Source organism: Haemorhous mexicanus, chromosome 1 (assembly GCF_027477595.1).
Source record: "Haemorhous mexicanus isolate bHaeMex1 chromosome 1, bHaeMex1.pri, whole genome shotgun sequence".
Taxonomy (NCBI): Eukaryota; Metazoa; Chordata; class Aves; order Passeriformes; family Fringillidae; genus Haemorhous; species Haemorhous mexicanus.
This window is the reverse complement of record NC_082341.1, coordinates 89886908-89914455: the sequence shown is the minus strand read 5'-3', so window position 1 is coordinate 89914455 and position 27548 is coordinate 89886908. Positions and strand designations below refer to the sequence as shown.

The 27548-nt window shown below is 40.5% G+C and overlaps 2 protein-coding genes across 3 annotated transcripts in view; both read right to left on the bottom strand.

Moving 5' to 3' along the window:
- Positions 1 to 6373: 6373 nt before the first annotated feature.
- On the bottom strand, positions 6374 to 13350 carry BLOC1S4 (biogenesis of lysosomal organelles complex 1 subunit 4). Of its 2 annotated transcripts, XM_059855608.1 has the most exons (6): positions 13075 to 13350; positions 12694 to 12765; positions 11454 to 11555; positions 10633 to 10767; positions 8807 to 8880; positions 6374 to 7360 (listed from the first exon to the last, which is right to left on the bottom strand). In XM_059855608.1, exons 1-5 carry the CDS (start codon positions 13285 to 13287, stop codon positions 8854 to 8856), a joined length of 549 nt encoding a protein of 182 aa, XP_059711591.1. In that variant the 5' UTR covers positions 13288 to 13350; the 3' UTR covers positions 6374 to 7360; positions 8807 to 8853. The 2 variants fall into 2 exon arrangements, with proteins under 2 accessions (XP_059711591.1, XP_059711586.1); XM_059855603.1 differs by lacking the exon at positions 8807 to 8880 and having other exon boundaries at positions 13075 to 13349.
- A 960-nt stretch (positions 13351 to 14310) lies between these two features.
- Positions 14311 to 27548, bottom strand: part of PARD6G (par-6 family cell polarity regulator gamma) — a 64934-nt gene continuing 51696 nt past the window's right edge. The window contains exon 3 of the mRNA XM_059855590.1: positions 14311 to 17078. Within this exon, the coding sequence (XP_059711573.1) occupies positions 16219 to 17078 (860 nt within the window). The 3' untranslated portion in view covers positions 14311 to 16218. The remainder of the gene's footprint in view (positions 17079 to 27548) is intronic.

Genomic DNA, 27548 nt, shown 5'->3' with positions numbered 1-27548 from the left:
ACCTCTATTTTGCCTTCTTGTGCATTGCCCCACAATCTACTACTTTTTATATCTGATCCACATAACCTTTGTTTTAGCAAAACCTCATCCTACTGATTGGAAGTAGCTCCTGCTTAACAGCCACAGATTTAGCTATTACATTAAAATATCCTTGTACATGAACCACATTATGAGTCAGAAAGTAAATTTGAGCAGTTACTCATAAATGAGATCACACAACACTGATAGGTCCTGGAAACCATCAGTTTAAACATTCAGAACAAGACAAGAAAGCATATTTGATACAGGAAAATAAGTAGAGAAGAAACAAGAAAAAGGCAGGTTGTGGTACTGTTTAAACATCAGATTTGCCTCTGCCTTAAATTACATGGGCAGTCCTAGCTTTCTGATCTCAATAGGATCCAGCATTAGTGGGAAAGGATCAGAGAAAGGCAGCAAAAATATGGAAGCTTCATACACAAAATATCAGGGCTTTAAGCAATCTGTTCTAAAGGAAAGTATCCCTGCCCATGGTGAGGGGTGGAACCAGATGATCTTTAAGTTCCCTTCAAATCCAGGCCATTCTGTGATTCTTCAGCCAACGGAAGAGATCATGGAAAAGGAAATAACAGAGATTACTACAAGAGGATGAGCAACACAGATGGCTCATGACTGTTGATTGTGTCCTCCAATACAAGAATTAGAGGATATTAAAAGAAGCTTGTGGGAACAGGGTTCAAAAATATGAATGTGGGATGCAACAGAGAAGGTGCTTTGGCAAGGAGATTTTATTTCTGTGCACACTGCCTCTTGTCCTACCAGTGGGCACTGCTGAGAATTTCTTGTCCCCCTTTCCTCAACTCCCTCCCTTCAGGTATTTATACAATTTAATGAGATCACCCCTAAGTCTTCTTCAGGATGAACCATTCCAGTTCTCTCAGACACTCCACACAGGAGATGTTCCAGTCCCTTAATTGTCTTTGTGGACCTGAACTGAACTTACTCCAGTTAGATATATGTCTACCCCTCCATCATCTCCTCTCCAGCAGCTTTCTTACCTGACATTTACATCAGGCTTTTCACAATCCCCACAATATCCATATTCAAGCACTATCACATTTGAATTCATCTCAGAGCCTTGGTTCAGTATTTTTACCCCTGCAGAGTAGTGTTTGCCACCCTGGAGCTATGACTGAGCTACCAAGTACTTCAGCACAGTAGTTCAGGTTGATTTGTAGGTTAGCATTTCATTGAATTTCATCTTGGCCTAAAACTGTATGGCCAGCAGCATGGAATGAACACCCAACAGCAGTTGCAGCAAGTCAGCTAAACTCCTCAGCAAGTCTCTGGTTGTATTCAGTCCCAAAAGAATCCATTTTACACCCAGAGGCAGTCCCATAGCGCAAACTAATGAGAGACAGAACGTTATTCAAGAAGGGCACTGGTATCTCCTATAACCCTGCTTTCACCGACCTCTTTCTGTTACTGACTCTGTGTCCTCATAATTTCATCCAACTCACTTAGCAGAATCTTGATTTATCTCACTGGTACATGTAATGAGTTTGCAATGGTGCTGCTCATCTACCTTGTTAGCTAACAATATCATACTTGATTTTCCTTAGGCAAGAGTCCTCTGGCATTACTGCTTCATGTTTTCCTTCAACTACAGAAACACAATTAAATTCAGAAGTCAAGCTAATAAATCCAGAATTATTCAATTTTGTTCAATTATATTGTTTAGTATTTTTCCTCCCAAATATTTTTTTGCTTAATAATACACTGGATTTTAGATGCAACAAGCACACTTCCACAAAAATTCCCAGCAACCTCTGACACCAAGAATAAGGGCGCTGTGTATCACTAGCAGATGAACCATCACATTTTAGTTGATAAATATTGCTGGAAGCAGGCATCTGAGCAGGACACACAGACATCTCTGTAATGACAACAAGAAGGTTATTCCCAATACCTTATTTCTTTCCTGTTTTTCTTTCCCTCTGTGTTTCCATACAAATTGCAAAGCCATCCCTATAGAGAAAAGGGCTAATCAAAGGCACATGCAGGAAACAGATGTTATTTCCACAGCAGGCATCTCCCCAGCTGTACATGGGGACACACTGCCAGGGTAAGTGCTTTGATTGCCTTCTCAGGGGGATGGCTGGGAGTAGAGGAGTGTCACCCCTCATCTTTGTGCCAAGACATCAGTGCTGGGGCTGGACTGTTTGGCTTGGCAGGACTGATTTTTAGCCAGAACAGTCCCATGACCTTGCTAGCTACCTGCAAGTCCTACTGCTTTCAAGAAAGAGGCAGTAACCAGAGGCAGTAACAGCAGCCTGGTCCAGACACACACACTAGAACTGGTCCACAGTTCTAGTATAGTTATAGCCCCTCCCAAAACTAGGTACTTGGGAAAAGTGCACACTGGAGGGAGGAAAAAAGCTCCTAAACTGTGAAAAAATAACATCACATATATATGTAATGTCTGTTGTATGTAATGTCCATTCTTACCTTCCAGTTCAGGGATCTTGCCCTCGTCTGTTGATGCTGCTCTCAGCTTTGTCACCACGATTTCACACCTTGGCACATGCCCTGGCTTATCTCCTGGCTGGGCTATTTTCTGCCTCTTCCATTCCTGCATAAGGCTCTTACCATTCATTTTTTTCTTTTTTAAATTTTGTTTTTATGAATCAATCAGAACCAGCTTTATTGCCAGTCTGCATTTCTCAGGTGCTTCTGTCATATTTAGTGCCCTTAGTTTTAATGTCCTAGGATTGTGGAAATTTCCGCTTTTGTTTTTTCCTAAAGGTTGTTTTGCTTGTCAAGAAACTCTTGACAGTGTCACCTGTAAGGAACAGATGGCAATTAAATTATTTTTAAATAATGTAGGCATTTAGCTATTCTCATGAAACCTACAGCTTCTGAAACAGTGGGAGATGAGAAATTGAATTGGATACTTATCCTTCTTTTCTCAGTGAATGCACTTTCCCCCCATGAATTCTGTCCCTTTGTCTTTTCACTCTGAACCCTCTGATGAAATTCTTGCTAACATTCTGTTCATTTTCTTAGGTCTTTCAGTACATTCATATATCTGTATTTTTGATACACTTTTAAAATATACTATTTAAGATCCCATATAGATAGCACATTGGAATGATTATTGATGCAATTTTAATGTATTGGTATCACTTTAACAGTCCACCAAAGAATGTACAGACAATATTAAAGCTGACAAAAATGAAATATCGTTTTGAGTTTTCTGTGTGGATTTTAGACAGGATATTTTGGTTTCCCTACCATATCCTTTAGTCTGACATAATTCCAAAGGCATTATTTCAAGTTTTCCTTTTCACAGTCTGTATCTATAGGTTCTGTCTCCCTGGCATTGCACTGTACTGCCCACAAGCAACACCTTCTGTCCTCCTTTTGTCTATTTTGCTTGTTCCTTTTTAAGATATCATGCACCATTCCCATAACTTTTACAGTTTTTCAAAATTGTAAAAAATGACCAGCATTGAAAGAGTTTGTGAGTAGATAACACGAAGCAAGAAAGTCAAGAACACTCCCACAATCTCTGAGATCAGCTGGAGTCTGTACTACCATCTTTAGGTTGTACTACCACCCATCGGCTTGAAGTAGAATCAGCAAAAGCAGCTGAATGGACAAAACCTCTGCTCTGCTGCTGCAGCACAGCCTGCCACAGCTCCTACAGGGATGGGAATCCCTGGAAACTGGGAAGCAGCTGGAAACTCCTCATCCCTGATGAATTTAGCTGCAGTGGCTAGAAAGATACCAACTCCAATTATGGTCCTCTTTGACCATAGCTGTATCTGACAGGGATTTTGGCTTTTCAAGGATTTTCTTGGTAGCTGGTCCAGGACCAATTTCTTTTCCATGAAAAGTGAGGGAGTTTAAAAAAGTAATTGCTTAAAAAACATTTTCCTTTTTTTCCTTCTTTTTTTTTTTCTGTTTTAAATGGGAGCATTATTTACCAATTCCAAATATAAAGTTCTTTTCACAGATAAAGGTGCAAGCTGTCTTCCTCTTCCTTCTCATTCTGCTGTCTTTCACTCAGGATCACTCTTCACAGCTTTACCTTGCTACTTAACTCTTAGTGTTGTAGGTAAAACTACTTAACCCTGAAGGCTATTGTCAACAGAAGTAATGAAATGCCACAGGTTTTTATGTCAATGTAATCCAGTGCAACTTTAAGTAATTTATCTTATTTGATCAGATAAACAATCAAACCTGTTTATTTTCATTTCAGTCATCTGCATCCTTTTGTAATTTCTCTGGGCTTTACTGCAGTTGCAGCACTACTTGATTGGAACAAAATCTGCTGGTCCAAAAATAATTAAATACAAATATCAACCTTTATGTGCTGACTTCAGGCATAGTTTATCATATATTTAAGTACCTATACAAGACAGATCATGCTCATTTTTGTCCAGGAGCTATGAAAAGTGTAGGCCTCTAACATTCAGTCCAACCTGACTATGATATAACCTCACTGTGAATATCTCGTGAATGCAGCTTCTGTGACATATTGACATACATTGTACAGCAAACAGATAATTTTTATAAAGCTGCATTAGTTTCAATTAGCATTAGGCTAATGCTAATTTTAACATGGGCCTAGAATATACATAACTATAGGAATATAGAAACTTTTAGCATTACTTTTGCTAGGATTGTTTAAAAATGTTTGCTTAATGACATAGAAAGAAAAGTAAGATGTGTATGTAGACTCCTTTGTTGATTTTAAACATTAGCTCATTTAATGAGCCTGATACCCAACCTTTAGCAGCACAGCACAACCACATCTTGCTTTACACCAGTTCTGTATGAAGAGCTCTCACGTTAAAAACAGGTGATGTAGCCCCATAGGTACTGGCTTGTATCCTGGAACTCAGGCAAGAGGATGAACATGGTGTAGGGAAAGACGAAGGCAGAGCCTTCTGGGGCTGTGAATATTGGTATCTGTGGATTTTGAGATTCAGATTTTGTTTACAGCTGGCAAACCCAGTAAATATTGAACCTAATTCACAATATAGTTTTTACTGGTTTTACACTAATACAAGGTAACAGCAGACAGAATAAAGGAATATTCTGAGTATTTCTTTACTGAGTGTGAACACATGGGATGTTTTTTATTCCTGCGAGGTGAGTCTGACCATGAATAAGGAGACAGCCAAGGTACAAACAAACCAACAGCAGGGTGCATTTTGTCAGCATTATGAGAATGCCTTAATTTCATAACCATGAGCTTAATTTCATAACAGATGAACAGAGACCTTGGTATTTTGTACCATGTATTTTTAAAAGCCACAATTGATTTACTGTCTTTAACAGCATTTCCTTAACAAATTTTCCATGTATTGTCCATTATTTTCAGTAATAAAAATATTTTGGAGAATTTCCAGCACAGAGCTATACTAATTATAGGAACTGTCTGATTTTTACTGGTGATGTGCCTTAAAGATACAGCTCTTTTTTTCCCATAAAACAGTTCAACAAAAATGCCCACTTCAGGACACATGAATGTTCACTCTTATTAATATAAACAATATTGTGTGAAAAACATTCAGCTGTATAAACTTGCTGAAATCTTTATTAATATTTCAAACATCATCTCTTTAAAAGAAATTGCATTTTGGCTCCACACAGCAGAGGACAAAGTTATTTGAGAAGGTGATTAATTTAATTAGAAAGTTGCTCTAAAGATTACTTTTTTTTTCATACCAGTTTTAGCATAAAAGTACTTGACTGCAGCCTTCTGTTGCTACACTAAGTGTGTAATTTTATTAGATCTGAGGAGGGATAAACCTTCAAGCATTAATTATGCATACATTGAAAGGCACCACGCCTTTTAGAAATGCAACTGTTGCTCCAGTGGAACATCTGAATAATTAATTATTTATGAAAAAAAGGAGGATGGGAGGGGAGCCCTGCTTCAAGGTCATGTCTGTTTCTTTCTGCATGTTTATGTGATTATTTTCCTATGTTAAAATTCAGGTAAGTTTTACATCAGAACTACTTTTAGAGCCTACTAACTTTGACTTGAAAAATCTTTTTTTTTTAAATTTTAATAAATGTTGCTTCAGATACATTTAAGACATTTAGAACCCAATCCCTGCTGGTCTTTGGAGACAGGATCTATTAATATATAATCTCTGCTCTGCAACTACATATCTGTTTTGTGCAAACAACATGAAACCTAGAGAAATATTGTTTCTCTAAAGCATTTGTCCCAGACTTGAACTTTGAGTATTCTAGTGAGTTACACTGGCAATAGAGCAGAAGAGATAAAACTTGTTCAGAGGAATACATCAATTTATTATTAACACCTGCTAGGTGGGTAAATACTGTCCAGTGAAATGCAAGACCACAACAGGGGTTAGCCAGCTATTAGTTTATTGATAATATAAATTGCAATCAGCATGGGAAGCCTCAGTATCCACAGAGAGTTGTGAAGGAAAAGCAATCTGGTCAGGTCCCTGATTGAGGTTCAGTCCAGGGTCATCCCTCCCCAACTTAGATACTTGTTCTTTCTGACAGCAGGTTTTATACATCTATATCTCTCTCTATATATATATAAATTAATTTCATGTCCACCTGGTTACACATCAAACAATACAATGATGCCATAATTAAAAGCTTGGGTCACTGGGACCTGAGGATCACCGGTGGGGTACGATGTTGGCTTTGTGAACTAGAACTACATCACATGGATTGAGCCACATCCTTGATTCCTGGATGACCTTCCAAGTCCTGCCCCTGCAACAAGTACATCCCAATGTGGTGCATTTCTCTGTACAAACTGCAGGGACCAGGCTTAAAACCTTGGAATAGATGTGAAACCTAATGCATAGTTTTTCTTTCACCTCAATCAGCATATTATGAAAAAAGACAAATAAACCCCCTCCTTGTGATACAGCTATTTACATGTGCAGCAGCACAGATATTTACGTGTTAAAAAACTTATATACAATAGTATGTTTCCTATTATTTCCATATTTAAAAAAATGTAATGCAAAAATATTCTTAAATTCCTTCCCCAAAATAATCTGAAAACTTACATGGCGTTTTAGGAAGGCTTTTGAAATAATGTACACAAACAAAGATTACCTGAAAATATTGCCTGAAGGAAGACAATGAGAATCAGAATGGCAATATGCCATCAATAGTGCTTAGAAAATGCAGCTGTTCTGAGGTTGGCATTCCTTTTGTTCACTTGGCTCTCTCTATTCTGGCTGATTCATATCAATCCCAAAGCAAAAAATCATCAATAAGGTGCTTCATTAAGACATGGAAAATAGTCTTCAGTCTTGAAGAGGACTGGAGGTTCATAGGGGGTCTGCTGCTGTCGTGAGGAAGACGATTTCTGCAAATTAGAGAAATTTATTTTTTGCCTTTTTCATAAAGCATTTGAAAACAAAGCCTGCAGAGCTAAAATGCATAACAAGAAAAGTTTTAAGGCATATCTCCTTAGTTGAATGAATTCTTAATCATAGCTCAGATGAATCTGGCATGTTCCTAAAGTTAGCAAAGAAATACAGCCTTTGGCCTCTGCCATTCCAGCACCTAAAAAGACTCAGTCCTGGAACATGTATGATATGCCAGCGCCGCAGAAGCCAAACTGTACCACTCAGCTGATGGGAGAGTCATTGTAACCTTCACCCTTTCCAAGCCATACACCTTTACCATTCAAATTCTCCTCAGCTGCTTCTTTTGAGTCAACTCTGGGCCTGGATTCTCATTTAGTCATTCAAAAGTCCTCCTATGGAAACACACCTAGCAAACGATTCTTTCAAGAAGGTTGCTGCTCCTGCTGAGCTTCTTCATATGACACAATGTTAAAAATAACCTGGTAGTGGACTGGAAAAGAGCTGTAACACTGTTTTCCAGGGAAGGTGTACATGTTTCTTTTACATATTGACTGTACAATGTTTTGCTGTATCCAATGGCTCATTGAAAGAGACAACATTGACGACCACTAGTGACTACTGTGTCAGCCTTGCTGTGTGTACATAATGCTGCAAGACAACGCAGACACAGGGTATGTTTTCAATGCCTGGCATTAAAGAGAATGCTTGAAACCAAGATTTCACTCATTAAAAGTTCTTTTCAACTAATAAGGAGATTTTGATGAACTATTTCATAGAGCCCTGTCAGTTTAGAATGAGGAACTTAGTCTTCACCAATAATAAAGTTAGAAGTACAGCCAATATCATTGTTTGATAGCCTCAGAGTTCAGAATGGTCTTACAGCACCAAAATGAAGATATAAGTAACCATACCTACAAAACAAAGAGGAAATTTCTCAATATTCAGTTGAGCTGTATATTTGTACTCCATACAAATTAAGTACATATTCTCCTGCTATATACAAAATTACTGATATATTAAATTATATCTTTAACTTTACAATACCATTAATTTCTCTAAATTTCTTTTGCCATTCAAGTTGCAATGAAATTAAAAAATATAAACAAAGATCTGATCTATAAACAGTGTATATTATCAGTGTTCTCCATATCACAACTTTTGCCAAATGTAAAAGCAACCTTCAAAATCTAAGTTCTGATTTTTAAAATACTTTCCTACTCTGTACTATCCTATCACATAACAATCTGCAAGCATGGGAATCTAAGGTCACAGGTTTTCTGTAACTCCTGACATGGATTTAAGAGGTGTTGTATTTGCCTCTGTGCAAGAAGGGAGTAATTTCAATCCAGTGAGGAAATTTATAGGCAGGCACAGTACCCACAACTGCCTAAGCACACATTTAGAATCAGTTATTTTTGCACCTGCTTAGCAGACGTTTTTACCTTTTGAGGGTCTGCATTTTTAGCAAGCCTTATACACTGCCTGGTATTCACAAGGGAAGAACTTTGGGCAAAATCTGAAAGGGAGATTATAAATACACATCTTGAGAAAGAGAAAATACAGCCTTTGTGTAAACAGATACATTTAAAAGGGAAGAGAATGAGGGTACCTGAGTAAATTAAAACTATCACTAAAATGTGAACTACAGCTACAGTAAAAATCATGACATCAGAATAACCTTCTTTTCCAAACATGTATTTTACCATTGATGTATTGAGCTAGTTAAATATCAGGAAAGTGGAGAAATCTCTATAGGCATTTTCATTCACATATGCTTGTGTTTACTACTGGAAGTAAGTATTTTACCATGCAATACCCAGAATCACTTAGAAACAGTAACCTGCCTTTTAGTGAATCAAATAATGCCAGTAAGTTCCGAATGTTATTTTATTGCTATCCATCATCAAACTAAGAAACCACTGGAGATGCCAGGTTCACCCTCCTGAAACTTTCAAAGATTTTCTACCTTTTAAATTGTGGAAAAAGTGCTAATTTGACAAAGTGTTCCCATACAACACTAAAAAAGTACTTTCTTTGAACCAGCAAGCTTTTCAAGTGAAGACTGTAATTCCTTGCTTAATAACTGTTTATAGAAAAAAATGGAAAATACTGCTGAATATTCTTCAAGGCAACTTGTGCAGGTTTTTTCTTTTGTAACTGGCCCATCAAGTGCAACATTGTATTGTTGATTTTAGAGTTTTTTTAAAAAAATAAATTGCAGAACTCCTAAATTTAAACACTAAGGAAAATGAAGGAATGAGATGAGAAATTACCTAACTTAAAGACTGCAGAATAAACAGCAGTGAAGAACAAGTTCCTTGAACTGAGCCTTAGCAAGGCAACATATGTTCTTTATATAGATATTTTTGTCTGCTGCCATATATGCTTGGAAGATGTAGGAACAAAACTACCTTGAAAAGCCACAATCTTCTTCCTCTCCCCTTCTACAAAGCTATTTTTTTCATCATTCTTACCAGAACACAGAAAATTGAGCTAGTACAGGATGAATACACTAAAAGATAAAACAGTCTGTGAGCTGACAACATGCAAAAGAGGAGATCTTACAAATGTTGTACTGCCAGGTGATGTCAAGAAGCATCAGGAATTCAGGTAATATTTTTTTAACCAAAAGATTATTTTAAACCCAAGGCACAATGCCAGTTCAGTGTTAGGTAAGGCATCTCTGAAATATACCAGAGAGAGTGCTTCAAGTCTTTTATAAAGGAACAGTCCACAAGGAATAATGGAGAAAACTGCATCCTTAGAAAGCTTACCAAAGTGGTAACATGATTATCCAACTGTGTGGACTAAATACAAATATAACCTTTATTTTAAAAATACTGTGCAGATTAGCTTTAATTTTCTTTTAGGTAACATTTGAGCAGTGATGTTATCAATGCAGAAGGATCCTTTAGCAGTGTTGCCTGTACAGGCTCTTCCTACTTGCTTTGCATACCACGAGAGATCAGGGGTGCTTTAGTATAAAGGCTTGTGCATTATGTGCCTGTTTGTGTTCTTCACATTCATTTCTTTGTGTGCTCAGCCTTGTTTTGCAACACTACACAAATCCTTGTAAGAAATTAAATTTTTAAGTTTGGTTGCTTCCTTTTTTTTTTAAAGAAGCCTGAGAGCTCCGTAAAGATCCTAATAAAGTATATTAAAAATGCTCAGCTACATTCATATACATGTGCAACAAACTTATTATTATTTTAATCATCTGGTCTAGTAAGCAGAGCAACTAAGCTGGTCACATGGCAGCAAAACTTACATTAAGGAAGGATGGCATGCTGATTGTGTGCAAGATTTTCTTGAAGGTGCTCGGAAAAGCTCCAAAGTCTGTTTCTGCCTTTGTGACCCGTTCTTCCAGTCCAGCTACACTATTCCCAATCATTTTCACAAAAGCCTGGTGTAAAATAAAAAAACCAACAAAATAAATATGACACTTTCCCTAACAACATAAAACAGGATTACGTATTGCAAAAGAGTGGTGAAAGATCCATGGCTTAAATGAGTCGTCAAAAACTTCATGCTCAATTTCCCTTCTGCCTGTAAGTCCATTTTAATGCTAGAAATTACTTGAGATACTTAAAAGGCTGAAAACCAGATTAAATCTAATAAAATAATCTTCCTTTTCCAATTTACCTTTCAAATAACTTATTTGGATTTTCAGAATCTAGACTTCTACCTGCCTTTCTACTACCAAAAGAAAAAAAAAGGATCTGAACCACAGTCTTGAAACTTTATCAGGGATCAAGAGATCTCTTATTCTATTTGTTTCTGAAACTTTGAAAGCTAACACAAAAAACTGCCTTGCTTCAAACAGTCAATGAACAATTTCTTTTTTTTTTTTTTTTAAATACGTTACAAAAAGATCTAAAACACATCTGGAATTCCCACAGTCCCCAGAAATTCTTCATAAATGTAGTCTTCTTTATTAACATTGAAGTACTGAACCCAGCGTGGACATGGAGAACACAACTCACCTGAGCTCACTCCACATGGGTGCACATACACACACAAATATGCAGACATTGATTTTTTCCCCTCTGTTAGGAAACAAAATGAATCTAGAAGGCAGCAAATACATACCTCTAGTTTGTCAATCTTCCTATATATCTGCCTCATTTCTGTAGCTTTTGTGTAAATTTGAGGTATGCTTTCATTGACAACTTGAGAGGAATCACTTCGAATCTAAAGATAATGCAAAGAAATAATACAAAAATCAATGAATGAAACAAAATGTTTAGTAGATTTTATTCTGGAAACTAGAGCTGCTTCAATGAACAGACTAAAATTTGGAGTCTAAAAATACCAGAAAAAATAGTATAAAAACACTAGATTAAAATCAATACACTATAGCTTTTTTAATAGCTTATAAGTAGGTTTGAAGAAAATGAATTTTGCAGAGACTAGTATTTACCTTTATACTTATATTAAAAGAAGTTTAATACAATCTCTTCTGAACTGAGACTGAGCATATTCTAAGACACACTAAAGAAATAAACATATTAAGGTAAAATTTTGTCTTAAGTTTTACTACCTGTACTTTTCCTCAGGTTTGTTATAAAAATGAGACCATAAAAATCTTAGCTTACTGGTATTAAAAAAATAACCCCAAACCTACAACAGAATTGTGCAGGAAAACCAGATGTGCTACACTTTAAAAGACAGCCTATCTACCAGTGCCAGCTTACAGGAACTTTCCATTCAGTTCCCCCATATAACCCTATGAGAAAAGTGAAAACAAAACTGCCTTTCTGAAAAGAGGGTCCCCTAAAGACAAATCCAGCTTTGGTGGTTTGGCAACTCAGATTAGATACTTTCATTATAAACCCAACAAAGGATGTCTTTATGTATTTTCAAGAATAAGCAGAATATCATAGTGTTCTTTTAAACAAGAATACAAATACAACTACACAAATATGCAGTTAGAAAAAATTTCTTCACTGAAAAGGTAGTCAAGCATTTAAGCTGGCTGCCCAGGGAAGTGGTGAAGGTATTTAGAAGATGTGGCACTTTGGGACATGGTTTAGGGATGAATATGGCAATGCAGGGTTAATGGTTGGATTTGATGATTTTAGAGGTCTTTTCCAACCTAAGTTCTAAATGATTATATGATGGACACATTTTGCTCTGACATGAAAGCTTGGTGGTTTTCATCCATGAGTTACCCAATTACCAAAATAAATCACCAAATTACCAAACGTGTTTTCATACTGGAACATGCCTAGACTAAAGGCTTCTTTCTCTCTGTGTCTTACCTACAGACACCAATTCAACTGTGTTTAATCTGACTTTGAAAACACAACCACATTCAAGTTATACATACCATATCCAGCATTCCCACGAATTCATCCACCCTGGTCAGTAAGTCTTCTAGACTCTTGTCTAAGCTTTCTATCTGCAAAACGGAGGTCACTTAAAGCGCTTGAAAACACACACACACACACACACACATTCACACAACCCCGGCCAGTCTCACAAACAAGACCACCGAGTACAGACACCGGTCAGACTACAGCCAGTCCCACAGAAATCCCACAGGCTTCGTTCAGCGCAAGGGACGCGATCCCCGGTACGTCCTGTCCTGCACAGCCCCAGCGCAGGAGCGTGTCCAGCTCCAGAGGGCTGCGCTCCCGTGACAGCCCTTCCCTGAGCCCGGGCGCTGTGCCGGAGCCCCCGGCCCGGCCCGGCCCAGCCCCTCGCCCACCTGCTCGCTGAAGAGGCTGCGGTCGGCGAGCAGGTACGCGGAGTAGGCGGCGGCGGTGGCGCTGAGCGACGCCTCCGAGGCATCTTCGTCCTCCGCCTCCCCGAGGCCGGAGGCTCTGCTTTGGCTCTGGGACACGTTCCCGCTGTCCGCGCCGGGGCAGGCGTCCGGCACCTCGCCTACAGCCCGGTCATCAGGGCCAACGACCGCCGCCATCCCACCTCCCGCTCCCACCGGGATGCGCCGCCCCTCACATGACCGGGCGGGCCGGCGCAGCCGCGCTGGCGGCAGGCGAGGCAGGAGCGGCCCGGCCCCCGCGGCCCGGCCCTGCGAACGGAGCGCACGCACCGCCGCTGCCCGGGCAGAGAATCGCGCTTGGCTGGAGGAAACTCAGGCTCCGCCGCCTCCGAGCCGCCCCTGCCTGGTGCTGGGACAAGAGCGGGGCTCCGTCTGCTGGAGCGCTTGTGGAGGATGGGGCCTTTAGCGAGGGCTGGCGTGCCGCTGCTCCCTCAGGCACACACCCTCAGAGTCCCATTCGGCAATTCAATCCCCGCCCGAAGGGGCCCCGGCCTGTGAAACCCGAGCGGCTCAGCCGCGTTTCCAGGCAGATTCCTCCCGTTACGGCCTGAGTTGGCAAGGGTGCTCAGTGTGAGTGTACAACATAGCTCCGCTTGCGGTTACAGGACACTCAAAATAGAAGCTGGGTTGTGTGTGTGTTTATTTTCCCCACAAAGATGCTGCAAAAAATGTTTGCGAGCCTTAAAAGTTATTTCACAAAGTGTTGGATCCAAGGTTGACGCATCAACAGCTGGCTGTTGTGTTTGCAATTTGTTCGTGTGTGTGAAACAACTTATGCTTCCTCCCTCCTGCGATGAATGGGGTGGAAAGTTTGGATAGATTGTACTAGAACGCTTTCTATGGACAGTGACAGCCAGCAGGCTCTGGGCAAAGGGGTGCAGCGTGGCCATCAGAGGTATCCTGGCCTCTTTCCATGGAGCCAGAATTATCCCTGAAAGCCCAGAGGTCTGCAGCAGGCCATGCTGTGAGGAGGGCAGGAAGCTGCTTGGTTCCCATGGAAATGAGAATAACAGGAATCTTTAGTAAAAGCAGCACTGAGAAAAGATACTGCACTAAAATAGTTGCATAGTTCAAGAGCCATTCAAACTGGATACCTTGTTTTCATAGGGAGGGGAGATACTTCCACATAAAATGCACGAGGCACAGGGAGAAAATACAGAGTAGAAGACAGCGAACATTTTATTGCAGACAAGTCACATTTTCATCAGTTAACTAAGGTAGAATGAGTAACTTCAGCCAGACAAATCCATTTATTCATAAAAGTAGTCTTATTTCAGGTGTAACAAATTTTTCCAGATAAGATGGTCTGATTGACTGAAGCATATCCAGCTATTCATTTGTTTTACCGCACCAATAATCAGATTTTTTTTTTTTTAATGAAAACCTTTGGTAAAGTACAAACACAGTTTAAGATGAACAGGATCAATGTTCTATTCTTACTGTGCTGGGAAAAATAAGTACAGCTCTATAGCTGCTTAGATACCTAGAAAAGTTTTAATTAGAGTAAGTAAAAGACTTTTAAAATAAACTCTTAAAGCAAATCTAGAAGAAATAAACTAAGTTCAATGTCCCAAAGATATTTAACCATGAGCAGAAGACTGGTTGTTCCACAGGTATTCTAAATTAGCGACAATGAATTAGTCCACACATCCTTTTCCCAGCCATTACAGATTCCAAAATGGAATGTAATTTTTCCAAACCAAGACTCCTGAATTTTCATATTCATAAAATATTTAAGAAATGTCTATTCCACCATATAAAAAAAGCTTTAATGTACTACAAAGTTAAAAACAAAGAGCAAATGACACAAGCTAAAAGTAGAAAAATACATTTTAAAACATTTATATTTTGTTCCTTACACTGATCAAGATATAACAAAATATTTTAGATTAGACCACTTTCATAAAACTCATGGTGTTTCCAGAAGCAGACAGGTACTGACTCCACAGTCACTGGTCACTCAGTAGCCACCTGGCCACCCAGCAAAGGTGTCTGACCTTCACGTACATCCAGTATATTTTAACTTTCTAGAAGTCCTGTGTAGACATTAAGCTTTATTACTGGAGGAGTCCAAAAATAACAGAACTATTCTAAGTTAGGCTTGAGAGTCAGTCAGCACCCCTCCCCTCCGTAGGGCAATCTCTTATCAAGGATTCGGGTTGCCCCAAAGGTACAGCAAGGACTTGTGTCACCTCTGAGGCTTGCACGCCTAAAAACTCACATGAACCATGATTTCGAAAAAACAGAGATGATGGGGGAAGGAGGGGAAAAAACCAAACAAATCAAAAAAAGGAGGTATCATCTAATAAATATGGTAAGAGAGTACAGGAAGGCAGCGGCGCTGCCCCCGCTGCGGTGCCCCCTCCGGCCGGCAGGTGGCGCCCATGGCCCGTCAGCCACGGCCACGGCCCGCGCCGCCCCTCGGGCCGCGGGAAACACGCGGGTTTGCATGGATATGGATTTCTATCGTTTCCTTTGGAAAATGTGTCTGCAGCGTCCCCCGAACGCTGTTACCACCGGAATAGGAAACGGCTGCTTTTACAGAGCTCGTCTGGATTAGACATAACGCTGAAAAGACGGTGTAAACAAGTCGGCAGAAGAGCTGTACGTAACAGAAGAAGACGGGATAGCTATTAAGAAGCACTCTCTCCTTAGCTGGTATTAGAAGAAAACCAGATTCCACTTCAAATAGACATGTCTGTTACTATTAAAATCTAATTCATATATATGCATGTATAAATACGTCTACCCATGCTTTCAAACCCGAGTATATAACACTGCCATGGGTAGCCTGTAAGACTGCTTAGGTTTATACCAACTAAAACAAATTTGTGTTCTCACTTCAGGGCTGGGACACGAACCAGGTTTTGCACTCTGGCTTTCTCCTGACAAATTTTGCAGTGCATGACAGTTTTATGTCTAACTCCAGATGCCATGTTTCCTAGGAAGCAAGTTTTCTGCATCCGTGAGGTCTGTGAGAATGTCAGCTCCCTGTTTCGTGCACGCGTTGCACGAGTCAAATGTCCCAATTGGCACTTAAGACTGTAAAGAGAATTGCAGAAATTGCTACTAAAGTGTAATGACTGTTCCGTCCTCCTCGATACCTCCTCTGGGGATAACCAGACTGTGTCGGGGATCAGTTTTTAAGGAACTGAGTAATTTGTGGATGTTGCCATTGCTTTCTCGGCCAGAGCTGTTGTTGAGCACCAGGTCCCTTTGAAGTCTGTGGCTAAGGCTGCTGCCATTGATTCGAGAGAGGCTACTGGAAGTAAGGCTGTGCAGTTTAGGAATGTGTTGTGGCTCCAGACCACCCTCGATGACAATGTCAGCCTCTTCATCACTCTCCATTTCATCAGGGTGGAAGTTCTGCAGCACGTGAGGCGTAGGCAAGCTATGGTGACTTGCAGTGCTGTCTGTGGACTGGCCAGAGCTACCAGACATCCTACTGCTCCGAATAATATTGTTCCTCTGGTTTGCTGGCTTGACTGTGATAATGAGATTATGGCTGTTGGCAATCATCATGTCTGTGACCTGGTCAAGAGTCTTTCCTGCTACTTCAATGCCGTTGACTTCCAGGACTTCGTCATTCACAGCCAGCAAGCCTGTGCTCTCTGCCAAGCCACCAGGAACCATACGGGAGATGAAGATACCGGGAACTTTCTCCAGTCCATGAGGAGTCACCCTTACACTGGTGCCATCGCGAATGTAAAACCCCAAGGGTTTCTCACAGCCATGTCGATACAGCCTCACTCTCCTGTGTGTTTCAGGGAGAATGTCCACATCAATTATGGAAGACACTGGTCTAAAATCATGAGGCATGCTAATGTTGATGTGGGGACGCCGGCGGAGGTTGTCATTGCGCAGTGTCACCAGAGCCTTCTTCTTCCTCGACAGCGTATTGGTCCCAAAATTGCTGTAGTCCACTTCATCTGAAAGAGAAACAGTATCAATGTATCAAACAGAATAATGCAATCTGCAGATCATTTTCCTTCTCCAGTTGGTTCAGTGAAGGCACTAATAGCAATATGGAAATAATAATAATATGAAAAAAAAATACTAATATGGGAAAAAATTCAATTAATTCTTCCATTTACTCTAATCTTTGTTTCACTTTATGTCTATCAGCACAACACTCAGAATTAATTAATTGTTTACAATGACTCCCCATACTTGTTCCACGTTTTGGAGAAAAGAGACTTCTGATACTCTTGTCAGCTGCACAGAAGGCAATTTCTTGCTGCAAGCCTGATACACCATCTTGGATGTGGGATGTATTTTCAGAGCTGGACTGTAATCTTACACATACCTCCCAAGTGGGCAAGGAGCATATATGCATTCCTAACCTAAAAGTCTGAATTGGGGAGCGTTTTAATACCCAATACACTGCCTTAACCTTAGGTACAAACATGAAAGCAAGAATGCAAGAGAGTAGTTAGATATTTTTTCAGCCTAGGCTTTTCTAGTAAGGGAGTTTTGTTAATATGCATCTCTTGGTACATCACTTTTCTCTCTGGAGTATTTTACTTCAGTTCAGCTGAACTTGACAGCAATAAAAAGTGCTAAAAGTGCCATATAACAAAAGGTAGTATGTAAGCAAGCAGCCTGGCAGAAAGAGAAGCAGGTAGAAGGAAACTCCTCTGCTTAGTCTGTGTGCTAAGGATCACAGAATGGACATGGATTCACATCCACACTCCTGCCTTGAGAGCAAGATTCACAGGAAAATGCCTTTCTGGTGTCTGCAGTTTAAGGAATTGTTTAAATATTTCAGTCTCTGTAGCAGTTATCTCAAGGGCACGTGAAAAGTGATCACCTTTAATTCATCCAAGTAAACTAAGTTATTCCACATAAGAAATTCATGTTGTGCTTTGCATTAAAAAAATACTTAAGTCATGAAGTTGTTAGTGTACAAACTGCATCACCGCATCTCACAATAAAAAAAACTGTACATATTTTAGACATGAACCATGCCCTAACTGAAAAGTTATTTCACCAGGAGTTTAAGCATACTTTTCAGATAAACTAACAGACTTTCAGTTTATTCTCCTTGAAGACAAGCAGTACCATACAAAGTACAATTACAGAACTGCCCCTAAGAAAATTGCTTCTCTGACAAATTAACCTTGCATAGCAATATTTGAAAGAGTAAGACAATACCTGATAAAGGTTGGAGGAGGGAAAAGGGTGTTAGTAAAAACAAGCTTATAATTGCATTTTTATGTCTTGCAAGGTTTCATTTTCAAGTCCACTTTCAAGATATATTATTGACGGACTTCAATTAAGTGACATCAAGTTATAATTAAAGGACACTAAAAAGAAGTGGTCAGTACCAACCTGACCTAACTGAGCTTCCTGGGAGCAGGGTGTTAGATGAGGTGGGTTCCAGAGGTGGTCCCTTCCAGTCTAAGCTATATAGTGATACTACATAGTCCTTTGGGCTGGAAAAAAGTCATTTAAAGACTTCAGAAATATTATTTCTGCATTCTCCTGTAACTTATTTACACTGGCTATAGTAACCCTGAGGACATCACAAGGCATCTGGAAGGTCATCCTGAAGAAAAAGTTTCTGTGAAATTAAGATATTCCTTGGACAAATCTGTTGTGTTGAACTTCACATTCACCTCTTCTCTCTCTTCCTGGGATGTTCAGAGCTGTACCAGCTGCACAGGCCCTATTGTGTTATTTAGACTGGGGAGGCACAGGATCGGAAGTCCTTAAAATCACCCAAACACAAGAAGCTCCCAATTGGTTTCTGGAAGTGTATTCACAGCCCAAAACAGTGACTGTGAAGAGATGGCACCTTCTCAAGTCCGCCTGGTGAACAGTAGCACAGTGACTACTCTTTTGAGTACAGTAGCCAATTACTGCAGCCAAAGCCAGGTATTATTCCTCTTCTTCCATCAACAAGATTACCATCTACATTCAGCTACTTCTGATAGATCCAAAGGTTCACAACAAATATTTTTCCTTGTAAACTATGGGTGTACAAGCGATATCTTTCATCACCACAGTCTCCAACACTGTGCCCAGCTCACCCCCACAGTTCACTGATAAATTTCTGTGACAGTCCTATGAAAATAACTTGGGGCTTCAGATCTAGAATCCAAATTCTTCCTTACTTGAAATACACTGCTGTAGAACAGTACTGCTGTGCCTTAAGGTCCAAGAGAATCTTTATCACAAAATTTTCAGTTTAAGATGCCAACTAAAATTACACATGGATTTATGCATTTAAGACTGTCTCTAGGAGTACTGGCAAAAAAGCTTAAAACAAAACCTGCATTCCTTAAAGACTCAGAAAACTAGGCAGGTCAGTACAGCTCATTGCACTGCAGGTAAAATGAAACACATGCCCTGGTTAGCTATCTATCCCCTGGAAGCACACAGGTAGCTGTTACCTCCCTCTCTCTCTGTAAGTATATTACTACTTAATTACTTTAGGGCAAACTTGCAAAAGTTTTACCAAAATAATTTATCTGTGAATATTTTTTGACAGAACTGTTTTCTTTCCCTTAAATTAACAGCAACGAAGGGAGTTAACTCTCACAAGATGAAAGTTTGTGACGATAAAGTAGCAAAGTCACAGAAGTATGATGGCCCTCCTAACACACATAAGTAATTTCTCAAGTATTTCCCTTAAGCTGAACCACCAGCAGGGCACTGGCACAAAAGAAGTGGTTGCTTTGTGCCTGTGACCTCCTCACCTGTGCTCAGCCCACTAACCAGTCTCCCCAGATGATTGCCAGCATTCCTAACCTCTGAACAGCTTCAAAACAACCACCCCCTTAAATAACAAAAAGCCCATCTCACCACAAAAATGCTTTTTCCTCTAAACACAAACCAGGCATGAGCAGGGATTACATTATAAGTGATGCAGGTTACCTTCACTGTGGGACCACTGACTGTTCCAGGATTTAGTATTACAGGGCTGAACCATGTTAAAAAATGAAGGCCATGTCCTGCTGATGACTGGAGTTTTTGTTTTTAAAACAGTAACCAAGCAGTAGTTTCCAACTCTGACTATAAATGGGGTTCTATATGAGGAAGATGAAATCTAATTGTAACAGGTAAAAACTGATAAAAGATATTACAGGTTGGAGAAATGAGAGCTAATTTGAAGAGTTTTTAAGAAAAAAATGCTAACTTTATTTTCTAGAAAAAATCTGAAGTTCAGAATACATGCTCTTTGACAATACAGGGATTATTACATTACTTGAATTCAAGATAACCCACTCTCTAGTGGTTACATTCACTTGAGACATCACCTTAAAACAAAATTTTAAAAACAGTCAAACCAAACAAAACAATCTTGTAGAACAAAACAGCTACACCCTCAGTGTTATTTAGAATCACTACTCTTGCTGCAGGAACAAAGCAAAGTATGTCAACTGAAGTTTAGCATAGTTAGCTGTTGCTGTGGCAGCAGAAAGTCATCAATCCCTACCAAAATGAAAATAAAATTTCCTTCTTCACAAGGGAACTGGGAGAACTCAGCCAACATCATTCACTTTTATCAGCTATGGGGTGGTTACAAAAAGGTGACCAGTACTAAACTGCTCATGTGGCATGTGTCAGGCTGAAATGGAAACTGTATCAGTGCCTAATTTATGATGACACTCTTTTAATGAAGGTCAGCAGCTTGTTAGGTTTTGAGTTTCTCACCATACAGGATTGCAAGCAGGATTGCCACTTCAGCTAAAGAAATGGACTGTGCTTGATACCAGGCTTCAGGCGAGACCAGAAGGTACCATATGGACCCAGACAGAGCTCATTTTTCATTTGTTGCCATATCAAATTCCCCTTCTGCAGAAGGGATCTATAAAACTCTGCACGTATACTAGCATGAGAAGTGGCATCATATGGCACATCTGAACAACGCTTAAAGCACTGAATCTTACAGGGACTCATGTCTTCTTATGTCTTGAAGGAGGCCAGACTTATGTCTTGAAGGAGGCCAGACTTAAATGTTACTTACATACACACAGGTGACAGAGGGAGAATTAGTCTTTTAGGTCTTGAACATGTTCCTCATTTCATGGAATACACCAGATTATATGGATCATTTTAATCCACAAGATGCAGTGTTTTCAGATAAGATGTACTACAAACTGGATGGATAATCCTGGACAATCACTAAACTTTAACAGACTTGGACTGCATTTTACTTGTGCCCATAATTTGCTTTTGACTGAAAATACTGTTCCTGTAAAAAGAGATGAGGAACATAATTTACCTCAGTTGGAAAAGAACTCCTGACCTTTTCAATTCTCTCTTACTTGAATCTGCAACCCAAAGCTACACAAAAAATACCTCAAACTCCTCTGTAGGCACTGAATAGCCACTCTTTTTCCCAAAAGCTTCAGCCTTCTGTATATTTGAAGAAACATTTTCTCTATTAATGAGTTACACTAAATCTTAAGTATTTTGGCTGAGTCTTTTCTGTTACTATGTGTTTGGTCAGTGAGGTGTTTGTGGTTTTTTTTTAAACTACCTACTTACCCATAGGGACCTTTCTGTTAGAAAAGACACATGTACAGATCTCTTCACGCAGAGATGGAGACTGTGCTCATTTTCTTGACAACAGTGATGATGGTGATTAAAAACATACCTGTAAAATCTATGACTTTGAGGTGCTCTTCTAACAATTCTGTAGTCATCCTGTGGCTTTACAGAACACCATACATCTTCCTAGTGGGCATCACAAATCCAATGGTTAAGTCACACAGGACATAACAGCAGACCATACTAAAGTGCTATTTATAAGGCTAAGAAAACTGCTTAGGGTATTTGGTTGTAGCCAAGAGAGTATTGTATTTCTGTAATTTACATGAAACAAGAAATTATAGACCTTCTGAAAAAACCACCAGGAGCACCACTCCCACTGCTTGGACAGCTGCTTTTCATAGGAACTGCCTGCCAGATAAAATACCAAAGCTTAGCCAGATAAGATTGTATAAACAAGCTGAATTCCACAGAGAAGCAGACTGCCAGGCTCCTATAGGAACAGTTCATTTCAGACTCTACATTTTCAGTGTACATGCACTCATGGCTTATTATTTCCTCTGGGAACTGTGGAACGTTAGTTGACAGCCCTGGAAAGTACTTCAAAGACAAAATTACTTCCACTAGGGAGAGCGGCACTTCAGGCAGCTTGGGAAGGAGGCCAATGAGTCATTAATAGTGAAGGGTAACCCCTCCATCCAACAGATCTCTATTACTGAACATTCAAATTAGCAGCAGTCATAAAGCCACTTCAAGGAAACATGTCATGTTTAACCCTTCTACCTTTCTGTGTCCCGGCTACAAAACACTGTCTATGTTTGACAGAAACTGCAATCACTTTCTATTTTCTCAGAAAGATCAACACCAGAAGCATTTGTGAAAGCAATCAGACAGCAAATAAGCTGGCAGTCTCTCATTTATGACCTGTAAGGCTGACTGCATGCAAAAGGATTTAAGAGGAAACAGATACAAAATGAACTATGACTTGGGGGAGGACCAGTGCCAATACTGCTCATCAAGGAGTATTTAATGGCGGGAAAAAGAAGGTTATCTGAATGCTAACGTTGCATTGTATGTGTTACAGGAATATTTAAAAAAAAAACCAACAGCCATACTGCTGCCAGCAACCTCTGGGTGAACCAAACAAAAAAACACACTGTAGGTAAAGAAGCTGTAGCTGCTATTCTGTCAAAAATTAAGTAATGTATCCCACACACGTACAGACCCACACACAGATACTCACTCCCTCTCTCCCCTCACATAATTGTATCAGAAGAAACTGGACACGATCTCATCAACATTTAGAAGACCACCTAAATGTTGTAGTTTATCATTAACACTCAACAGGACTTTTGAAGCAGGAACTATGCCTAATAAACTGCAGTTTTGCAAAAGGCAACCTTCTTTCTGCAGTGATTCAGTCAGCACTAGAGAGATAAATTTGCCTTCCTACTTAGGAAGTGTTCATTAGTAGGTTAGGATTAAAACCTAACACAGGTGTGTAATACAAATGTATCTCTACTTCCAACACGTTTATAAACTTGTAATATCCTACCTTCTTTCAAGAAGGTAAATGTTATTTTGTTCTTTGGTTTAGCATGTTACAGCAGTCAAAACTAGCATTTCATTATTCTCAGTCTCTTTACAGTGTCAGATATATATATAAAAAACATTTTTAAACTGGTTGCCTTGAGGATGGAAACAATCAATTCCTTGGGACTATAGCCTGTGCTGCTGGCCTCCTGCACTTCTCACTTCTTGTCATCAGAGGCCACTGTTCCCTTGCTGAATCTCTTCCTTTCCCAGCAGGAGGCCCTTGCTTTTGACTCCCAGCCCTGCTTCAATGGAGCAGAAGCATGACCTGCAAGTTCGTCCCATGAAAGAAGTGAGACCTTTGGAAGACATGGATGCTACCAAATATAAGTAATCATCCAGGCATGTGCCTCCCAGAGTTATCCTTGTCCTCAGAAATATCAAAACCCAACTTTCCAAACTGTCCCATAAGCCAACTACAGGACTCCAAATTTTACAGTGGATGTGCAGATAGTGATTACTAGGATTTTCAGGGTTTTCTTCCTCTAAGTTTGATATGTGACTTCTCTTCTATCCTAAAACATGCCAGAAACAACAGCTTTTCTCCCATTGCTGCTTTCCACAAACCACATTATGCAAAGATTACGTTATTGCAGCACTAGAAAATTGTGGGGTTTGAGCTTTGGCTTCATTGCCGGGTTTTTTTAAAGTATTGGTTAATCTTTCCCACTTCCTGCAGGAGGTCAGTCGGAAGTTGGGAGGAGTCATGTTTCTGCTGCACTTCTCGGATATCAGTCATTATTATGTTCGTGCCAGGTCACAGGTGCTGCCCCAGGGAGGTTTTGATGGTGAGCTGGCTTCCCAGGACAGTCAGCAGTGAGGACACCCAGCAGCAGTACTGAATCCGTGATGCATGCAGAGGGCAACAGTGTCACCTGTAAACAGCTCTCCTGCTGGCCTGCCAAAAGAAGCCTAGCACCATGTATCCAACAACTCCCAGCAACCATCAACAACTGTATTCATTCAGCTGATGGCAGCAAAATGGGAGGGACATCAATCCTATTCAATGATGTTTGGGGGGCAAAAAAATCACCCTCAAAACCACCTTCCACAACTAATAATTTCACACAATCTATTCAGTAAGTTACCATTTAAGATTTAAAGTTATTAAAAAGCAACCTTTAATTGTTCTACTCCAGCCACTCAATTTTCACCTGCAAACACCATCCTATTCAATCAGATCAAGCAATTGAGGGGAGCACCATTTTTTCCCTCAAATAGGCACTAAAGGAATCACTTTTTCCAATAGAAAATATGTATGTGTTATGCAAAACAAAATGAGAGACAAAACTGCAATAACTCTTATTAGCCAGTGCAGATACAATAAAAATCTCATTAATGACAGAAAAAGCGGTAAATTTTATCAAGTGAATATTGAATACAACAATTTCCCAATTGGGAGTAGAAAATATTACTTCATGCACAAGTCTGAAGTGTGGAAGGCATGAAATGTTTACAGATTGAGCCAAAGAGGAAATTCAAGAGATATAATTCTATTTTTCATAGCTGCAATATTTGGAAAAACCACAAGTAATAAAAATAAATTCACCTCAGACCACATGAATTCAGAATATGAATTTTATACCTCTGAAAAGAAACAAAATTTTTGTCTCAGACTAGTCTCAGGAGAAGCTTCAATTGTAGCTTGAAAAGGCAGCACAACATCAAGCAGCATAAAATAAAGGTGGTGTATGTGTATGACGAGACTATTTACACAGGCACAGGTGAAAGGAAATTATTTTTAAGGGCTGCAAATACTGAACTTGATGAGAACCATCATCCTACAGATGAAAATATTAAAACACAGCCTTTTCCTCTGTTCAGAGGTAACTTGATCAGCATCAAAGATCATTTCAACAGCCAACAGAGGTGAGGAAGGCAGGATCTCTATTACGCAGCTAACACAGCTTGTGGCTCACCGGAGGGAACCCAAAGCCAACTTGATACTTCACACTCCCTTCTGCTACTGTCTTGCCACTTATGCATGCCTTCTCTGCCAGGTGCTCTCCTCCTCGCCAGTCTAGGCTGATCTTCCCTCCATAGCTAAAAGCAAAACTGATAGCAATCAAGATTCTTTTATTGCCCCGTGCTCAGCTACCTGCTAATCATGTTTCTGTAGCATGCAAGCAGTTTTTCTTCTTGAAAGAAACAGATATCTCAGAACTGGGAGCACTTATTCAAAGGTGGCAATAGAGACACTCAAAGGCTGCAAACATTAAATCTGTGACAAACAAGGATACTACTAAAAAGACTGTTTTCTGTTCCGAAGTAATTCTTTCTCATGCATTCTTTTGCTGAGTAACACCTTATTCATCCCAAGCTAGTTCAGACAGGCAAGCTAGGAAGTGCCTTTTCACTTATTCTTCAAAATTCCCAGTAAAAATAATTTTTTTTTAAAAATCACTGAACTGTGGAGAAGTTCATATTTAATGAAAATATAAGTCTCAAAGAAATAAATGTCAATCTCTTCCACACCCTTTATCCTGGAGTGTTCTGAAGTTGCTACCAGACTTTCTCAGAGAAAGATGTGGTTTTATGCAGTCAAATTTTTTTCTAAGGTTGTGTTTTCTCTCTTCAAAAAAAAGGACACGACAATGTTTTTATAGCTTCACTGTTGTGGTGTGATAATGCCACATACATCCTGCAACGGAGGGGAGGGAGAGAAAAACATTTGCAGTGCTTCTCAAAGCACTTTTCTGGTTCCTGCCTCCAACCCAGCGGATTGTAAATGAAGTCCACATTCTGCCTCTTATCATGGAATTAAAAGGCTTCAAAACAAGCTTGGCATAAGAAATTAATTACAACACTTGTCTTTTAAGTCACGACCTCTGGGAGTCTCCCAAACTTTGCTGGCTGCAGTCAGGTTAGTCACAAGACAAACAGCGGCCGTGGCCAGCCCCGACAGCTGCGCCCTCTCATCAGCCCCACACAGCCGCTGCCCCGGATGCCCCGGGCCCTACGGCACTGGCAGGCTCTGCCTCCACCTGCAGCCTCCCGGATGCACCGGGATGCCCTCCTGGCTGGTGGGACTGTGGGAATCCCAGACAGCTTATCTCCTGTGCTCTGGCGGGGCAGGAACAGGCAGCACTGCCCCTGCAGAGACACGTTTTCCAGCCCCCCGTTCCCCAGGCTCCAGCAGGCCGGGGCAAGCAGGAGCAGGCCCGCAGGCAGGAGGAGGAGGATGAGGAGGAGTGGCACGGAGCCCTGGCAGAAGCAGGTCTGAGCCAGTCATCATGAACGCCAAGGAGTCCAGCCAGCACAGCCCCGCACGGAGATGATGGCACTGGAAAGGAGCATCAGCAAGTGAACAAAATCGTGGGCTCCTCAGGTGGTGGGGGACAAGGGAGGAGCAACTTCAAAGTACTGCTGGTGCAAAGCAGAAAAATTGCAGACACCTACTATATAAATATATTTAATGTTGGGTTTTCTAATGCAGACAGAGAAGCAAGGTCAAGAGCCCAGTCTATTACAACTCAAACTGCATCTGTAACAAGTCCCCAAGCTGGCAGCACCCTTCCCCCTCCAGAGGACATGGCTGCTCACCTCGCAAATGGAAATCATCTTCTTCCCGGTTATAAACAAAGCAAAAGCCAGGAAGCCCTCTTTCCTGAGGACAGGTTGCAAAGCAATAAAAGCTGCCTGCAGAGTGCAAAGTCAGAATTTTCCTGAATGATCATGAGGGCAGAAGCAAAGGAGACTTTTCTCTAGAGCTCAGTCGTTCCTGCAGAGGCCCAGCCGTGTGCCAGGCAGTGCAGAGCCAATCTGCTCTACAGACAGGCTGGGAAGAGCTTCCCACTTGGGAAACAAAATGCCCCATCCCCAGTGCACAGCTGCCCCCAGCTGAACACTGCTGCTGGTGTACCCTGAGGCCCTGCCCACAAGCTAAGGAATAAGAAAGTCAGTCCAAGGAGGGCTGCCTGTCTTTGCCCCACGTACATCTCCCTACAGAGCCAAGGACATGCTGGCCATCTTGGCGGAGGGAGAGGCCCCACAATACTCTTTTTTTTCCAGCACAACAGTAGATATTTAAAGAAAAAAAAATCTCTCAGGCTCTCAGTGTGATATTTATCATAATCCCTGTGGTTTTCACACTGGTTCACCTACACGGCCCATTTCTATGTGGCTCCCATAGGCCCTGCTGCAATGGTGGCCCTCACCTGGGCTTCAGCAGCACGTCACCTCCTTGTTTCCTTTGCTGCCTTAACACCATGAAGCAAGAGGGTTACAGCTATGTCCCCACCCCTCATCCTCAAAAGAGAAATGAAGCCTTGCCTAACATACAAGAATCATGGCTTCCACTGTTTAAA